Source organism: Rhinoderma darwinii, chromosome 9 (genome assembly GCF_050947455.1).
Source record: "Rhinoderma darwinii isolate aRhiDar2 chromosome 9, aRhiDar2.hap1, whole genome shotgun sequence".
Classification (NCBI taxonomy): Eukaryota; Metazoa; Chordata; class Amphibia; order Anura; family Rhinodermatidae; genus Rhinoderma; species Rhinoderma darwinii.
In genome coordinates, this window is record NC_134695.1 from 74,725,451 (window position 1) to 74,744,877 (window position 19,427).

Sequence of the window (19,427 nt, forward strand, 5' to 3'; positions counted from 1 at the left end):
AGTGTATATAATATAGAGAATAGAGCGCACAGCACGGAGTGTATATAATATAGAGAATAGAGAGCACTGCGTGGAGTGTATATAATATAGAGCGCACAGCACGGAGTGTATATAATATAGAGAATAGAGCGCACAGCGTGGAGTGTATATAATATAGAGAATAGAGCGCACAGCACGGAGTGTATATAATATAGAGAATAGAGCGCACAGCGTGGAGTGTATATAATATAGAGAATAGAGCGCACAGCGTGGAGTGTATATAATATAGAGAATAGAGAGCACAGCACGGAGTGTATATAATATAGAGAATAGAGAGCACAGCGTGGAGTGTATATAATATAGAGAATAGAGAGCACAGCGTGGAGTGTATATAATATAGAGAATAGAGAGCACAGCGTGGAGTGTATATAATATAGAGAATAGAGAGCACAGCGTGGAGTGTATATAATATAGAGAATAGAGCGCACAGCATGGAGTGTATATAATATAGAGAATAGAGCGCACAGCACGGAGTGTATATAATATAGAGAATAGAGCGCACAGCGTGGAGTGTATATAATATAGAGAATAGAGCGCACAGCGTGGAGTGTATATAATATAGAGAATAGAGAGCACAGCACGGAGTGTATATAATATAGAGAATAGAGAGCACAGCACGGAGTGTATATAATATAGAGAATAGAGAGCACAGCGTGGAGTGTATATAATATAGAGAATAGAGCGCACAGCACGGAGTGTATATAATATAGAGAGCACAGCACGGAGTGTATATAATATAGAGAGCACAGCGTGGTGTGTATATCATGTAATATATAGAGGAATGAGGAGTGTACAGCGTGGTGTGTGTATCGTGTAATATATAGAGGAATGAGTAGTGTACAGCGTGGTGTGTATATGATGTAATATATAGAGGAATGAGGAGTGTACAGCGTGGTGTGTATATCATGTAATATATAGAGGAATGAGGAGTGTACAGCGTGGTGTGTATATCATGTAATATATAGAGGAATGAGGAGTGTACAGCGTGGTGTGTATATCATGTAATATATAGGGGAATGAGGAGTGTACAGCGTGGTGTGTGTATCGTGTAATATATAGAGGAATGAGTAGTGTACAGCGTGGTGTGTATATGATGTAATATATAGAGGAATGAGGAGTGTACAGCGTGGTGTGTATATCATGTAATATATAGAGGAATGAGGAGTGCACAGCGTGGTGTGTATATGATGTAATATATAGGGGGATGAGGAGTGTACAGCGTGGTGTGTATATCATGTAATATAGAGGAATGAGCAGTGTACAGCGTGGTGTGTATATCATGTAATATATAGGGGAATGAGGAGTGTACAGCGTGGTGTGTATATCATGTAATAGAGGAATGAGGAGTGCACAGCGTGGTGTGTATATCATGTAATATATAGAGGAGTGTACAGCGTGGAGTGTATATCATGTAATATATAGGGGAATAAGGAGTGTACAGCGTGGTGTGTATATAATGTAATATAGAGGAATGAGGAGTGTACAGCGTGGTGTGTATCAAGTAATATATAGAGGAATGAGGAGTGTACAGCGTGGTGTGTATATCATGTAATATATAGAGGAATGAGGAGTGTACAGCGTGGTGTGTATATCATGTAATAGAGGAATGAGGAGTGTACAGCGTGGAGTGTATATCATGTAATATATAGAGGAATGAGGAGTGTACAGCGTGGTGTGTATATAATGTAATATAGAGGAATGAGGAGTGTACAGCGTGGTGTGTATATCATGTAATATATAGAGGAATGAGGAGTGTACAGCGTGGTGTGTATATGATGTAATATATAGAGGAATGAGGAGTGTACAGCGTGGTGTGTATATCATGTAATATATAGAGGAATGAGTAGTGTACAGCGTGGTGTGTATATCATGTAATATATAGGGGAATGAGGAGTGTACAGCGTGGAGTGTATATCATGTAATATAGAGGAATGAGGAGTGTACAGCGTGGTGTGTATATCATGTAATATATAGGGGAATGAGGAGTGTACAGCGTGGTGTGTGTATCATGTAATATATAGGGGAATGAGGAGTGTACAGCGTGGTGTGTGTATCGTGTAATATATAGAGGAATGAGTAGTGTACAGCGTGGTGTGTATATGATGTAATATATAGAGGAATGAGGAGTGTACAGCGTGGTGTGTATATCATGTAATATATAGAGGAATGAGGAGTGTACAGCGTGGTGTGTATATCATGTAATATATAGAGGAATGAGGAGTGTACAGCGTGGTGTGTATATCATGTAATATATAGGGGAATGAGGAGTGTACAGCGTGGTGTGTGTATCGTGTAATATATAGAGGAATGAGTAGTGTACAGCGTGGTGTGTATATGATGTAATATATAGAGGAATGAGGAGTGTACAGCGTGGTGTGTATATCATGTAATATATAGAGGAATGAGGAGTGTACAGCGTGGTGTGTATATCATGTAATATATAGAGGAATGAGTAGTGTACAGCGTGGTGTGTATATCATGTAATATATAGGGGAATGAGGAGTGCACAGCGTGGTGTGTATATCATGTAATATATAGGGGAATGAGGAGTGTACAGCGTGGAGTGTATATCATGTAATATAGAGGAATGAGGAGTGTACAGCGTGGTGTGTATATCATGTAATATATAGGGGAATGAGGAGTGCACAGCGTGGTGTGTATATCATGTAATATAGAGGCATGAGGAGTGTACAGCGTGGTGTGTATATCATGTAATATATAGGGGAATGAGGAGTGCACAGCGTGGTGTGTATATCATGTAATATATAGGGGAATGAGGAGTGTACAGCGTGGAGTGTATATCATGTAATATAGAGGAATGAGGAGTGTACAGCGTGGTGTGTATCATGTAATATATAGGGGAATGAGGAGTGTACAGCGTGGTGTGTATATCATGTAATATATAGGGGAATGAGGAGTGCACAGCGTGGTGTGTATATCATGTAATATATAGAGGCATGAGGAGTGTACAGCGTGGAGTGTGTATCATGTAATATATAGAGGAATGAGGAGTGTACAGCGTGGTGTGTATATCATGTAATATATAGGGGAATGAGTAGTGTACAGCGTGGTGTGTATATCATGTAATATATAGGGGAATGAGGAGTGTACAGCGTGGAGTGTATATCATGTAATATATAGGGGAATAAGGAGTGTACAGCGTGGAGTGTATATCATGTAATATATAGAGGAATGAGGAGTGTACAGCGTGGTGTGTATATCATGTAATATATAGAGGAATTGTAAAGGATCTGCCAGGCACAGCTTCTGTGTCAACGCCCATAGGTAATCAGTCTGCACCTGCTTCTATGTCTGTGAGACTGACTCCATCTTCCACCACTCAGGATGGCAGGCTTAGGAGTGGGAGAGCCTATCACAGCCTGGCCAGACGGAGCTAGCTCCCGCCCTCTGTCTATTTATACCTGCCTTTCCTGTTCCTCCTTGCTTGTGATTCTTCTCGTTTGGTTTCCTGGCCCTGCTGCAGCTTCTTGAACCATTTGACCCTGCTTCATATTGACCCTGGCTTACTGACTACTCTCCTGCTCTGCGTTTGGTACCTCGTTCACTCCTGGTTTGACTCGGCTTGTTCACTATTCTCCTGCTCTGCGATTTGTACCTCGTTCACTCCTGGTTTGACTCGGCTCGTTCACCACTCTTGTTGCTCACGGTGTTGCCGTGGGCAACTGCCCCTTTTCCCTTGCTTCTGTGTACCCTTGTCTGTTTGTCTGTCGTGCACTTATTGAGCGTAGGGACTGTCGCCCAGTTGTACCCCGTCGCCTAGGGCGGGTCATTGCAAGTAGGCAGGGACTGAGTGGCGGGTAGATTAGGGCTCACTTGTCTGTTTCCCCACCCCCATCATTACATAATCACAAGCCCATATACCTAGTCTACCCTGGTCCCTGACACTACTATGGACCTCCTTGAGACCCTGGCTCAGCAAATGCAGGGTCTCTCCCTACAGGCCCTGGCTCAGAGGGTCAACCAGCCTGACGCTGCCATGGTAGTGCCCCTCACCTCACCTCTTGAACCCCACCTCAAGTTGCCTGACCGGTTCTCAGGGGACCGGAAGACTTTTTTCTCTCCTTTCGGGAGAGTTGTAGTTGTAGGCTCTATTTTCGCTTAAAGCCCCATTCCTCAGGTTCTTAGAGCCAGTGGGTGGGTATAATTATGTCTCGGCTCCAGGAAGGGCCCCAAGAATGGGCCTTCTCCTTGGCTCCTGACGCCCCTGAACTTTCCTCCGTTGATCTTTTCTTTTCTGCTCTCGGACTCATTTATGACGAGACTGACAAGACTGCCTTTGCCGAGAGTCAGCTGATGACCTTACGTCAGGGTAAGAGACCTGTTGAGGAGTATTGCTCTGACTTTCGGAAGTGGTGCGTAGCTTCTCGGTGGAATGACCCTGCCTTAAGGTGCCAGTTTAGGTTGGGTCTGTCGAACGCCCTGAAAGACCTGCTAGTTAGCTATCCCTCTGCTGACTCCCTAGACCAGGTTATGGCTTTAGCGGTACGACTTGACCGACGTCTCAGGGAACGACAACTTGAAAGTTTTTGTGTTTTCTCCTCTGACACCCCCATGATGCCTCCCGAGGTCCCGTCGCTTCGCTCTTCCACGGAAGACTCGGAGGTACGTATGCAACTCGGGGCCTCTGTGTCCCCCCAACAACGTAGAGAGTTCCGCAGGAAGAATGGTCTCTGCTTCTATTGTGGGGATGACAAGCATCAAGTGAACACCTGTCCTAGGCGTAAGAATAAGCAGCCGGAAAACTTCCGCGCCTAAGTGATCATCGGGGAGGTCACTTGGGCGCACAGGTATTTCCCGTAAATATGAAAAGTAATAAAATCTTGCTTCCCTTTCAGGTCTCTTTTGGTGGTAGGTCTGCTACCGGCAGTGCCTTCGTGGATTCAGGGTTTTCTGCTAATATCATGTCTGTGGAATTTGCTATGTCTCTAGCTATGCCTTTGATTGATTTGCCTAAACCTGTCCCGGTAGTGGGTATCGACTCCACTCCTCTTGCTAATGGTTATTTTACTCAGCATACCCCTGTTTTTGAACTCCTTGTTGGCTCCATGCATTTGGAGCAGTGCTCTGTACTGGTGATGCAGGGATTATCGTCCGATTTGGTTTTAGGCCTTCCCTGGTTGCAGTTGCATAATCCCACGTTTGACTGGAATACTGGGGAGTTTACCAAATGGGGTAATGAATGCTTGACGTCATGTTTTCCTGTTAATTCTATTTCTCTCCCTGAGGAGGTGAACACGCTTCCTGAGTTTGTTCGGGACTTCGCTGATGTTTTCTCTAAGGAGGCCTCCGAAGTGTTACCTCCTCATAGAGAATACGATTGCGCCATCGATTTGGTACCAGGAGCTAAGCTCCCTAAGGGTAGGATATTTAATCTCTCTTGTCCCGAACGTGAAGCCATGAGAGAGTATATCCAGGAATGCCTGGCCAAGGGTTACATTCGCCCCTCTACTTCTCCGGTAGGTGCTGGCTTCTTCTTCGTAGGGAAGAAGGATGGTGGTCTTAGGCCATGCATTGACTACCGTAACTTGAATAAGGTCACTGTAAGGAACCAGTATACCCTTCCTTTGATTCCTGATCTCTTTAATCAGGTTCAGGGGGCCCAATGGTTCTGTAAGTTTGATCTATGGGGGGCGTATAACCTTATCCGCATCAAAGAGGGGGATGAGTGGAAGACTGCGTTTAACACGCCCGAAGGTCATTTCGAATACCGCAGCATGCCCTTTGGGTTGTGTAATGCTCCGGCGGTCTTCCAGAATTTCATAAATGAGATTTTAAGAGACTACCTGGGGGTATTTCTTGTAGTGTACCTTGATGACATACTTGCGTTTTCCAAGGACTGGTACTCCCACATTGAGCATGTCAGGAAGGTGCTCCAGGTCCTTCGGGAAAACAAACTGTTTGCGAAGACCGAAAAATGTGTGTTTGGGGGTGCAGGAGATACCATTTTTGGGTCAAATCCTCACTCCTCATGAATTCCGCATGGACCCCGCCAAGGTCCAGGCTGTGGTGGAATGGGTCCAACCTGCCTCCCTGAAGGCGTTACAGTGCTTCCTGGGGTTCGCTAATTATTACAGGAGATTTATCGCTAACTTCTCGGTCATCGCTAAGCCTCTTACGGATCTCACTCGCAAAGGTGCTGATCTCCTCCACTGGCCTCCTGAGGCTGTCCAGGCTTTTGAGATCCTTAAAAAGTGCTTTATCTCGGCCCCGGTGCTGGTTCAGCCCAACCAAATGGAGCCATTTATCGTGGAGGTTGACGCGTCCAAGGTGGGAGTGGGGGCTGTCTTGTCCCAGGGTACCAGGTCCCTCACCCATCTCCGCCCCTGTGCCTACTTCTCCAGGAAGTTTTTTCGCCCACTGAGATTAACTATGATATTGGCAACCGCGAACTCTTAGCCATTAAATGGGCATTTGAAGAGTGGCGCCACTTCATGGAGGGGGCTAGGCACCAGGTAACGGTCCTTACCGACCACAAGAATCTGGTTTTCCTAGAATCTGCCCGGAGGCTAAACCCGAGACAAGCTCGATGGGCGTTATTTTTTTTACCAGATTCAACTTTTTGGTTACCTATAGGGCTGGGTCTAACAATATTAAGGCTAATGCACTGTCGCGTAGCTTCATGGCCAGCCCTCCTTCGGAGGAAGATCCTGCTTGTATTTTGCCTCCAGGTATAATCATTTCCTCTATTGATTCTGATTTAGTCTCTGAAATTGTGGCTGATCAAGGTTCAGCTCCCGGGAGCCCTCCTGAGAACAAGCTGTTTGTTCCCCGGCAATTCTGGCTAAGGGTACTTAGGGAAAATCATGACTCCGCACTATCTGGTCATCCAGGCATCCTGGGTACCAAGCACCTCATTGCCAGAAACTATTGGTGGCCTGGGTTGCCTAAAGACGTTAAGGCCTACGTCGCCGCTTGTGAGGTTTGTACTAGGTCCAAGACTCCCAGGTCCCGACCAGCGGGCTTACTACGTTCTTTGCCCATTCCCCAGAGACCTTGGACCCATATCTCCATGGATTTTATCACCGATTTGCCTCCATCTCAAGGCAAGTCGGTGGTGTGGGTTGTAGTAGACCGCTTCAGTAAGATGTGCCACTTTGTGCCCCTCAAGAAACTACCCAATGCTAAGACGTTGGCTTCCTTGTTTGTCAAAAACATCCTGTGTCTCCATGGGGTCCCTGTCGACATTGTTTCTGACAGAGGGGTACAATTAGTTTCATTGTTTTGGAGAGCCTTCTGTAAAAAGTTGAAGATTGATCTGTCCTTCTCCTCGGCCTTCCATCCTGAAACTAATGGCCAAACTGAGAGGACTAATCAATCTCTAGAACAATATTTAAGGTGTTTTATCTCTGACTGTCAATATGATTGGGTCTCATTCATTCCCCTCGCCGAATTTTCCCTTAATAACCGGGTCAGTAACTCGTCAGGGGTCTCCCCCTTTTTCTGTAATTTTGGGTTTAATCCACGGTTCTCCTCCGTTTCACCTGGTAGTTCCAACAACCCCGAGGTAGAGGTCGCTCATCGGGAACTGTGCACAGTCTGGGCCCAGGTTCAGAAGAACCTAGAGGCGTCCCAGAGCATACAAAAAACTCAGGCAGATAGAAGACGTTCTGGTAACCTCTTGTTTATGGTCGGGGATCTGTTGTGGCTATCGTCTAAGAACTTGCGCCTTAAAGTCCCGTCCAAGAAGTTTGCTCCCCAGTTTATAGGGCCATACAAGGTCATTGAAGTCCTCAATCCTGTCTCCTTCCGACTGGAGTTGCCCCCATCTTTTCGAGTACACGACGTGTTTCATGCCTCCCTCCTTAAATGCTGCTCCCCGTCCTTGGCTCCCTCGAGGAAACCTCCTGTCCCCGTTCTCACCCCTGAGGGGGTAGAATTCGAGGTGGCCAAGATTGTGGACAGCAAGATGGTCCAAGGCTCCCTCCAGTACCTGGTCCATTGGAGAGGATACGGGCCTGAGGAGAGGACTTGGGTACCCGCCCGGGATGTTCACGCTGGGGTATTGGTCAGGAGGTTCCACCTTCGTTTCCCGAATAAACCAGGTCCACCTAGAAAGGGTCCGCTGGCCCCTCATAAAAGGGGGGGGTACTGTAAAGGATCTGCCAGGCACAGCTTCTTTGTCTACGCCCATAGGTAATCAGTCTGCACCTGCTTCTAGGTCTGTGAGACTGACTCCATCTTCCACCACTCAGGATGGCAGGCTTAGGAGTGGGAGAGCCTATCACAGCCTGGCCAGACGGAGCTAGCTCCCGCCCTCTGTCTATTTATACCTGCCTTTCCTGTTCCTCCTTGCTTGTGATTCTTCTCGTTTGGTTTCCTGGCCCTGCTGCAGCTTCTTGAATTATTTGACCCTGCTTCGTATTGACCCTGGCTTACTGACTACTCTCCTGCTCTGCGTTTGGTACCTTGTACACTCCTGGTTTGACTCGGCTCGTTCACTACTCTTGTTGCTCACGGTGTTGCCGTGGACAACAGCCCCATTTCCCTTAGCTTCTGTGTACCTTTGTCTGTCGTGCACTTATTGAGCGTAGGGACCGTCGCCCAGTTGTACCCCGTCGCCTAGGGCGGGTCGTTGCAAGTAGGCAGGGACTGAGTGGCGGGTAGATTAGGGCTCACTTGTCTGTTTCCCCACCCCCATCATTACAGGAATGAGGAGTGTACAGCGTGGTGTGTATATCATGTAATATAGAGGAATGAGGAGTGTACAGCGTGGTGTGTATATCATGTAATATAGGGGAATGAGTAGTGTACGGCGTGGTGTGTATATCATGTAATAGAGGAATGAGGAGTGTACAGTGTGGTGTGTATATCATGTAATATAGGGGAATGAGTAGTGTACGGCGTGGTGTGTATATCATGTAATATATATAGAGGAGTGTACAGCGTGGAGTGTATATCATGTAATATATAGGGGAATGAGTAGTGTACAGCGTGGTGTGTATATCATGTAATATAGAGGAATGAGGAGTGTACAGCGTGGTGTGTATATCATGTAATATATAGGGGAATGAGGAGTGTACAGCGTGGTGTGTATATCATGTAATATATAGGGGAATGAGTAGTGTACAGCGTGGTGTGTATATCATGTAATATATAGAGGAGTGTACAGCGTGGAGTGTATATCATGTAATATAGAGGAATGAGGAGTGTACAGCGTAGTGTGTATATCATGTAATATATAGGGGAATGAGTAGTGTACAGCGTAGTGTGTATATCATGTAATATAGAGGAATGAGGAGTGTACAGCGTGGTGTGTATATCATGTAATATAGGGGAATGAGTAGTGTACGGCGTGGTGTGTATATCATGTAATAGAGGAATGAGGAGTGTACAGTGTGGTGTGTATATCATGTAATATAGGGGAATGAGTAGTGTACAGCGTGGTGTGTATATCCTGTAATATAGGGGAATGAGTAGTGTACAGCGTGGTGTGTATATCCTGTAATATAGGGGAATGAGTAGTGTACGGCGTGGTGTGTATATCATGTAATATATAGAGGAGTGTACAGCGTGGAGTGTATATCATGTAATATATAGGGGAATGAGTAGTGTACAGCGTGGTGCGTATATCATGTAATATAGAGGAATGAGGAGTGTACAGCGTGGTGTGTATATCATGTAATATATAGGGGAATGAGGAGTGTACAGCGTGGTGTGTATATCATGTAATATATAGAGGAGTGTACAGCGTGGAGTGTATATCATGTAATATAGAGGAATGAGGAGTGTACAGCGTGGTGTGTATATCACACAATATATTGAGTCTGGCGCACGCCCTGGTTGCACTAAAATGTGTGATTCTTTACTTTCTTAGCAGTTTCCGAAAGTGGCAAAAAAAGAGAGCGGGGTTTAGTGGAGGGGGCGGGGCCTCCGACAGATTTACCATAATTTATGCCAGAATCTGGCTGGCGCTAGTTTACACCTGCTTATAACCAGAGTACATTTGCATTTCTGTTGCACAGACGGCCAAATATGCGCAAAATTTATTAGGTGTGCAGCTCTTAATAAAGTTGCCGCATTTCCTTTCAACTTAAATTTGGCGTTTAAACCCCCAATTTGTGTAAAAAAAACTGCCTTGTGCCAGATTTATGTCATTTAGACACTTTTGGGGCGTCCCTGGACCGTTTCGAAAAGGGGGCGTGTCTTAAAATGTGCCAAGTATTGTTCTAAAGTAGCCAACCAAGCCGCAGCGTGATGCAGAGAACGTGTCTAGCAGGATGCGCCAAATTTATCATCCAGCGTGCGCCACCGAGATACATCTGGTGCATCTTCTGCCCGGTCTAAGTTTTAAGCTATGGACGTTTTTATATATAAATGTAATGATAAATCGGCCCTGTTGCGTATACGGACGTCATATTACGCTCTGATACCCCACAACATTGTACTGGGCGTCACTAAAATGTAAAAGGACGTAAATTTATTAAATGGCGTCACTTACACACTGGGATCGGCATATGATCCCACTACCATAAAGTGAGATTCCCTCTGTCCGGAGAACCTGACCGCTCCTCTATTATTATTATGTACACGGCACTGGATGGCGATCATCTGTATTAGAAGGCGATGTTGACATGGCGGGTTATCGGTTTATATTTGGTTACTATCCGGTTCTGCGGACGACTAATCGTTCTTTACTTGCCATTATTTTAGGTTTGTGATGAGCCCATATCACCCGGGGGTCACACTGTGGACTTATCCCCAGTGACCGCTCATTCTCCTGGGATTCCTCAATCACAGTCTATAGCAGATGAGATTATTGCGGCAGTGGAGAGCGACGCGTGCCGGAGGAACCAACTCTCTGCTCATCCAGCGCGGAAGGTACGTGCCATAGGAAACTGCGGGATCAACTATCACAACTGTCAGACGAGACGAGGGGCAGATAAACCTAGTGAGGCATTTGGAAGGAACAGATCACAAGCTCGTTCTCTGTACTGACCGCACATCTATATATACATGATGATGACATCACCTCTAGGACGTCGTCTTTCCAAGCTGAACGAGTCCAATATCTCCAGCCTTTCATTGTAAGCGACACTTCCCATCCCATGTAATAATCTAGTCGCCCGCATTTGAACCCTCTCCAGTTCTCCTATATCCTTCCTACAATATGGAGCCTAAAACTGAATTCCAGATGTTTATAGAGGGGGTGATATTACATTATAGAGGAGGTGATATTACATTATAGAGGAGGTGATATTACATTATAGAGGAGGTGATGTTACATTATAGAGGACGTGATGTTACATTATAGAGGAGGTGATATTACATTATAGAGGAGGTGATATTACATTATAGAGGAGGTGATATTACATTATAGAGGAGGTGATATTACATTATAGAGGAGGTGATATTACATTATAGAGGAGGTGATATTACATTATAGAGGAGGTGATATTACATTATAGAGGAGGCGATATTACATTATAGAGGAGGAGATGTTACATTATAGAGGGGGTGATGTTACATTATAGAGGGGGTGATATTACATTATAGAGGAGGTGATATTACATTATAGAGGAGGAGATGTTACATTATAGAGGGGGTGATGTTACATTATAGAGGGGGTGATATTACATTATAGAGGAGGTGATATTACATTATAGAGGAGGTGATATTACATTATAGAGGAGGTGATATTACATTATAGAGGAGGGGATATTACATTATAGAGGAGGTGATATTACATTATAGAGGAGGTGATATTACATTATAGAGGAGGTGATATTACATTATAGAGGAGGCGATATTACATTATAGAGGAGGTGATATTACATTATAGAGGAGGTGATATTACATTATAGAGGAGGTGATATTACATTATAGAGGAGGTGATATTACATTATAGAGGAGGTGATATTACATTATAGAGGAGGTGATATTACATTATAGAGGAGGTGATATTACATTATAGAGGAGGCGATATTACATTATAGAGGAGGAGATGTTACATTATAGAGGGGGGTGATGTTACATTATAGAGGGGGTGATATTACATTATAGAGGAGGTGATATTACATTATAGAGGAGGAGATGTTACATTATAGAGGGGGTGATGTTACATTATAGAGGGGGTGATATTACATTATAGAGGAGGTGATATTACATTATAGAGGAGGTGATATTACATTATAGAGGAGGTGATATTACATTATAGAGGAGGTGATATTACATTATAGAGGAGGTGATATTACATTATAGAGGGGGTGATATTACATTATAGAGGAGGTGATATTACATTATAGAGGAGGTGATATTACATTATAGAGGAGGAGATATTACATTATAGAGGAGGTGATATTACATTATAGAGGAGGTGATATTACATTATAGAGGAGGTGATATTACATTATAGAGGAGGTGATATTACATTATAGAGGAGGTGATATTACATTATAGAGGAGGTGATATTACATTATAGAGGGGGTGATATTACATTATAGAGGAGGTGATATTACATTATAGAGGAGGTGATATTACATTATAGAGGAGGAGATATTACATTATAGAGGAGGTGATATTACATTATAGAGGAGGTGATATTACATTATAGAGGAGGTGATGTTACATTATAGAGGAGGTGATATTACATTATAGAGGAGGTGATATTACATTATAGAGGGGGTGATATTACATTATAGAGGAGGCGATATTACATTATAGAGGGGGTGATATTACATTATAGAGGAGGTGATATTACATTATAGAGGAGATGATATTACATTATAGAGGAGGTGATATTACATTATAGAGGAGGTGATATTACATTATAGAGGAGGTGATATTACATTATAGAGGAGGTGATATTACATTATAGAGGAGGTGATATTACATTATAGAGGAGGTGATATTACATTATAGAGGAGGTGATATTACATTATAGAGGGGGTGATATTACATTATAGAGGGGGTGATATTACATTATAGAGGGGGTGATATTACATTATAGAGGAGGTGATATTACATTATAGAGGGGGTGATGTTACATTATAGAGGGGGTGATATTACATTATAGAGGAGGTGATATTACATTATAGAGGGGGTGATATTACATTATAGAGGAGGTGATATTACATTATAGAGGAGGTGATATTACATTATAGAGGAGGTGATATTACATTATAGAGGAGGTGATATTACATTATACAGGAGGTGATATTACATTATAGAGGGGGTGATATTACATTATAGAGGGGGTGATGTTACATTATAGAGGAGGTGATATTACATTATAGAGGGGGTGATATTACATTATAGAGGAGGTGATATTACATTATAGAGGAGGTGATATTACATTATAGAGGGGGTGATATTACATTATAGAGGAGGTGATATTACATTATAGAGGAGGTGATATTACATTATAGAGGAGGTGATATTACATTATAGAGGAGGTGATATTACATTATAGAGGGGGTGATATTACATTATAGAGGAGGTGATATTACATTATAGAGGAGGTGATATTACATTATAGAGGAGGCGATATTACATTATAGAGGGGGTGATATTACATTATAGAGGAGGAGATATTACATTATAGAGGAGGTGATATTACATTATAGAGGAGGTGATATTACATTATAGAGGGGGTGATATTACATTATAGAGGAGGTGATATTACATTATAGAGGAGGTGATATTACATTATAGAGGAGGTGATATTACATTATAGAGGAGGTGATATTACATTATAGAGGAGGTGATATTACATTATAGAGGAGGTGATATTACATTATAGAGGGGGTGATATTACATTATAGAGGAGGTGATATTACATTATAGAGGAGGTGATATTACATTATAGAGGAGGTGATATTACATTATAGAGGAGGTGATATTACATTATAGAGGGGGTGATATTACATTATAGAGGAGGTGATATTACATTATAGAGGGGGTGATATTACATTATAGAGGAGGTGATATTATAGAGGAGGTGATATTACATTATAGAGGAGGTGATATTACATTATAGAGGAGGTGATATTACATTATAGAGGAGGTGATATTACATTATAGAGGAGGTGATATTACATTATAGAGGAGGTGATATTACATTATAGAGGAGGTGATATTACATTATAGAGGAGGTGATATTACATTATAGAGGAGGTGATATTACATTATAGAGGAGGTGATATTACATTATAGAGGAGGTGATATTACATTATAGAGGAGGTGATATTACATTATAGAGGAGGTGATATTACATTATAGAGGGGGTGATATTACATTATAGAGGGGGTGATATTACATTATAGAGGAGGCGATATTACATTATAGAGGAGGTGATATTATAGAGGAGGTGATATTACATTATAGAGGAGGTGATATTACATTATAGAGGAGGTGATATTACATTATAGAGGAGGTTATATTACATTATAGAGGAGGTGATATTACATTATAGAGGGGGTGATATTACATTATAGAGGAGGTGATATTACATTATAGAGGAGGTGATATTACATTATAGAGGAGGTGATATTACATTATAGAGGAGGTGATATTACATTATAGAGGAGGTGATATTACATTATAGAGGGGGTGATGTTACATTATAGAGGGGGTGATGTTACATTATAGAGGAGGTGATATTACATTATAGAGGAGGTGATATTACATTATAGAGGAGGTGATATTACATTATAGAGGAGGTGATATTACATTATAGAGGAGGTGATATTACATTATAGAGGAGGTGATATTACATTATAGAGGAGGTGATATTACATTATAGAGGAGGTGACATTATATTATAGAGGAGGTGATGTTACATTATAGAGGAGGTGACATTATATTATAGAGGAGGTGATATTACATTATAGAGGAGGTGATATTACATTATAGAGGAGGTGATATTACATTATAGAGGAGGTGATATTACATTATAGAGGAGGTGATATTACATTATAGAGGAGGTGATATTATAGAGGAGGTGATATTACATTATAGAGGGGGTGATATTACATTATAGAGGGGTGATATTACATTATAGAGGAGGTGATATTACATTATAGAGGAGGTGACATTACATTATAGAGGAGGTGATATTACATTATAGAGGAGGTGATATTACATTATAGAGGAGGTGATATTACATTATAGAGGAGGTGATATTACATTATAGAGGAGGTGATATTACATTATAGAGGAGGTGATATTACATTATAGAGGAGGTGATATTACATTATAGAGGGTGATATTACATTATAGAGGAGGCGATATTACATTATAGAGGAGGCGATGTTACATTATAGAGGGGGTGATGTTACATTATAGAGGAGGTGATGTTACATTATAGAGGAGGTGATGTTACATTATAGAGGAGGTGATGTTACATTATAGAGGAGGTGATGTTACATTATAGAGGAGGTGATATTACATTATAGAGGGGGTGATATTACATTATAGAGGAGGTGATATCACATTATAGAGGAGGTGATATTACATTATAGAGGAGGTGATGTTACATTATAGAGGAGGTGATGTTACATTATAGAGGAGGTGATATTACATTATAGAGGAGGTGATGTTACATTATAGAGGGGGTGATGTTACATTATAGAGGGGGTGATATTACATTATAGAGGGGGTGATATTACATTATAGAGGGGGTGATATTACATTATAGAGGGGGTGATATTACATTATAGAGGGGGTGATATTACATTATAGAGGAGGAGATATTACATTATAGAGGAGGAGATATTACATTATAGAGGAGGTGATATTACATTATAGAGGAGGTGATATTACATTATAGAGGGGGTGATATTACATTATAGAGGGGGTGATATTACATTATAGAGGAGGAGATATTACATTATAGAGGAGGAGATATTACATTATAGAGGAGGTGATATTACATTATAGAGGAGGTGATATTACATTATAGAGGAGGTGATATTACATTATAGAGGAGGTGATATTACATTATAGAGGAGGTGATATTACATTATAGAGGTGGTGATATTACATTATAGAGGTGGTGATATTACATTATAGAGGAGGTGATATTACATTATAGAGGAGGTGATATTACATTATAGAGGAGGTGATATTACATTATAGAGGAGGTGATATTACATTATAGAGGGGGTGATATTACATTATAGAGGAGGTGATATTACATTATAGAGGAGGCGATATTACATTATAGAGGAGGTGATATTACATTATAGAGGAGGTGATGTTACATTATAGAGGAGGTGATGTTACATTATAGAGGAGGTGATATTACATTATAGAGGGGGTGATATTACATTATAGAGGAGGTGATGTTACATTATAGAGGAGGTGATATTACATTATACAGGAGGTGATATTACATTATAGAGGAGGTGATATTACATTATAGAGGGGGTGATATTACATTATAGAGGAGGTGATATTACATTATAGAGGAGGTGATATTACATTATACAGGAGGTGATATTACATTATAGAGGAGGTGATATTACATTATAGAGGAGGTGATATTACATTATAGAGGAGGTGATATTACATTATAGAGGGGGTGATATTACATTATAGAGGGGGTGATATTACATTATAGCGGGGGTGATATTACATTATAGAGGAGGTGATATTACATTATAGAGGAGGTGATGTTACATTCTAGAGGGGGTGATGTTACATTATAGAGGGGGTGATGTTACATTATAGAGGGGGTGATGTTACATAATAGAGGGGGTGATATTACATTATAGAGGAGGGGATATTACATTATAGAGGGGGTGATATTACATTATAGAGGAGGTGATATTACATTATAGAGGAGGTGATATTACATTATAGAGGAGGTGATATTACATTATAGAGGAGGTGATATTACATTATAGAGGAGGTGATATTACATTATAGAGGAGGCGATATTACATTATAGAGGTGGTGATATTACATTATAGAGGAGGTGATATTACATTATAGAGGAGGTGATATTACATTATAGAGGAGGGGATATTACATTATAGAGGGGGTGATATTACATTATAGAGGAGGTGATATTACATTATAGAGGAGGTGATATTACATTATAGAGGAGGTGATATTACATTATAGAGGGGGTGATGTTACATTATAGAGGAGGTGATGTTACATTATAGAGGAGGTGATATTACATTATAGAGGAGGTGATATTACATTATAGAGGAGGTGATATTACATTATAGAGGGGGTGATATTACATTATAGAGGGGGTGATATTACATTATAGAGGAGGTGATATTACATTATAGAGGAGGTGATATTACATTATAGAGGGGGTGATATTACATTATAGAGGGGGTGATGTTACATTATAGAGGAGGTGATATTACATTATAGAGGAGGTGATATTACATTATAGAGGGGGTGATATTACATTATAGAGGGGGTGATATTACATTATAGAGGGGGTGATATTACATTATAGAGGAGGTGATATTACATTATAGAGGAGGTGATATTACATTATAGAGGAGGTGATATTACATTATAGAGGAGGTGATATTACATTATAGAGGAGGTGATATTACATTATAGAGGAGGTGATTTTACATTATAGAGGAGGTGATATTACATTATAGAGGAGGTGATATTACATTATAGAGGAGGTGATATTACATTATAGAGGAGGTGATATTACATTATAGAGGAGGTGATTTTACATTATAGAGGAGGTGATATTACATTATAGAGGAGGTGATATTAGATTGTAATCTCAGGTTTTTATCGCTCTTTTTTACACCCTAAAATCCTATTTGCTTTTGCAGCTGCTGCCTGACATTGAGTGCTGCTGCTTAGCTTATTTGTATCCAGAATACCCAGGTCCTTCTCTTGTTCTGTTATCAGCAGTTTTATTCCATTTAAAGTGTAGATAAACGTTTGCCAAACTTCTGACGTGTCATAGTGACATGTCAGCAATTTGGATTGGTGGAGGTCCGAGCACTGAGACCTTCACCAATCACTAGAATGAAGCAGCTGAAGGTCTCGTGTGAGCACTCGGCCGCTTCGTGTCTGTTCGGCTTTTTCCGGAAATAAATGTATTGGTGTACGGATTTTATAGAAAGTCTATGAGCCCGTACTCCGATACATCGGCTTTCCAGAAAAAGCCGAACAGACACGAAGCGGCCGAGCGCTCACACGAGGGCTTCAGCTGCTTCGTTCTAGCGATTGGTGGGGGTCTCAGTGCTCGGACCCCCCCACCAATCCAAACTTCTGACATGTCACTATGACATGTCAGAAGTTTGTCAAACGTTTAGCTGCACTTTAATGTATATGTATTATGACTATTCCTGCGTCCTGGGTGCCGTACTTGACATTTTATCGACATTGAATCATCTGCCATGTTTCTGCCCGTGCTGCGGCTTATCTCGGTCTTTCTGTAATATTTCATAATCAAACTGAGTTTTTTTTCTTCTCCTACAAAGTTTTGTATCGTCAACAAAAACTGACACCTTACTATAATGGAGAGTTCTGGAAGGTTCTAGAACATTTTGGGAGGGATTCTTCGATTTGTGACGGCGCTCTCAACACTTTTCTAAAAAGGAGGGGCTTAGTGAAGGGGCGTGGCCATCCCGACGAATTTACTATCATTTATGCCAGAAATTGGCGAAAATTATAGCAGAAATCTACATGATATAAATAGAAATCTCATTTGTGGCGCACAGAGAGCCTCCAAATACGTCAGATTTATTAAGAGGTGTGAGGTGTGTGCCCATCAGATGCCGTATTAGGGACAACGCATTGCTCTTCGGCAAGAATTTGATGCGTCGCTCTGTACGCCCCCTGCGTCTCCGCTGCTTCATCTTCTCGTGTGTACGGAGATTTACAGGCTCTTCCGATGCAGTGGACGCCGTTTATACGATGTGAGCGCTTTCTCCAGCTCAATATCTCAAACATTGGATGAAATGTTCCTTGTTTGACTCTTTTTACCTCATTTCTTTTTGTTTTTCAGCGTTCAGCCTCGGAAAGTTTCTCCAATTCTCCAGTTCTAGAATTATCATCCCCCCGACTATCTCGTTCTGTGGACCCACAAATGCAAGGAGTGCCCTGCCAGTTCTTCAGTCAGCCCCAGGACAGGTGTTATACTGAAGGGGAGGCCGAGAGAATCGCTGCTTATGGGGCTGTGGAAGCCGCTGAGGAGATGCACTTAGAATCCAACGCTCTCCTAGCAACAGGGGGCGCTCTCCAGGGAAATGCAATATGTAAGGTATGATTTACTGATCCCGGGGAGGATTGAAGCACAAACATTGCAGAGCTCAGAGACCGCACAGCTTCTCCTCACCGTGTAGATCAGGGACTGTGCACAACCACAGGGACCTCGTGCCTTAATCTGGGGTCCCAATGATACATTATCCTGCAAATGTAACAACTTCTTATTG

At 41.7% G+C, this 19,427-nt stretch overlaps 1 protein-coding gene across 3 annotated transcripts in view; it reads left to right on the top strand.

Moving 5' to 3' along the window:
- The window catches only part of TRIM66 (tripartite motif containing 66), a 62,664-nt gene that overhangs the window by 23,392 nt on the left and 19,845 nt on the right, over positions 1-19,427 (top strand). For all 3 annotated transcript variants that reach the window (XM_075838184.1, XM_075838186.1, XM_075838185.1), the window contains exons 10-11: positions 10,711-10,878; positions 19,001-19,255. In XM_075838184.1, coding sequence (XP_075694299.1) covers positions 10,711-10,878; positions 19,001-19,255 — 423 coding nt within the window. The remainder of the gene's footprint in view (positions 1-10,710; positions 10,879-19,000; positions 19,256-19,427) is intronic.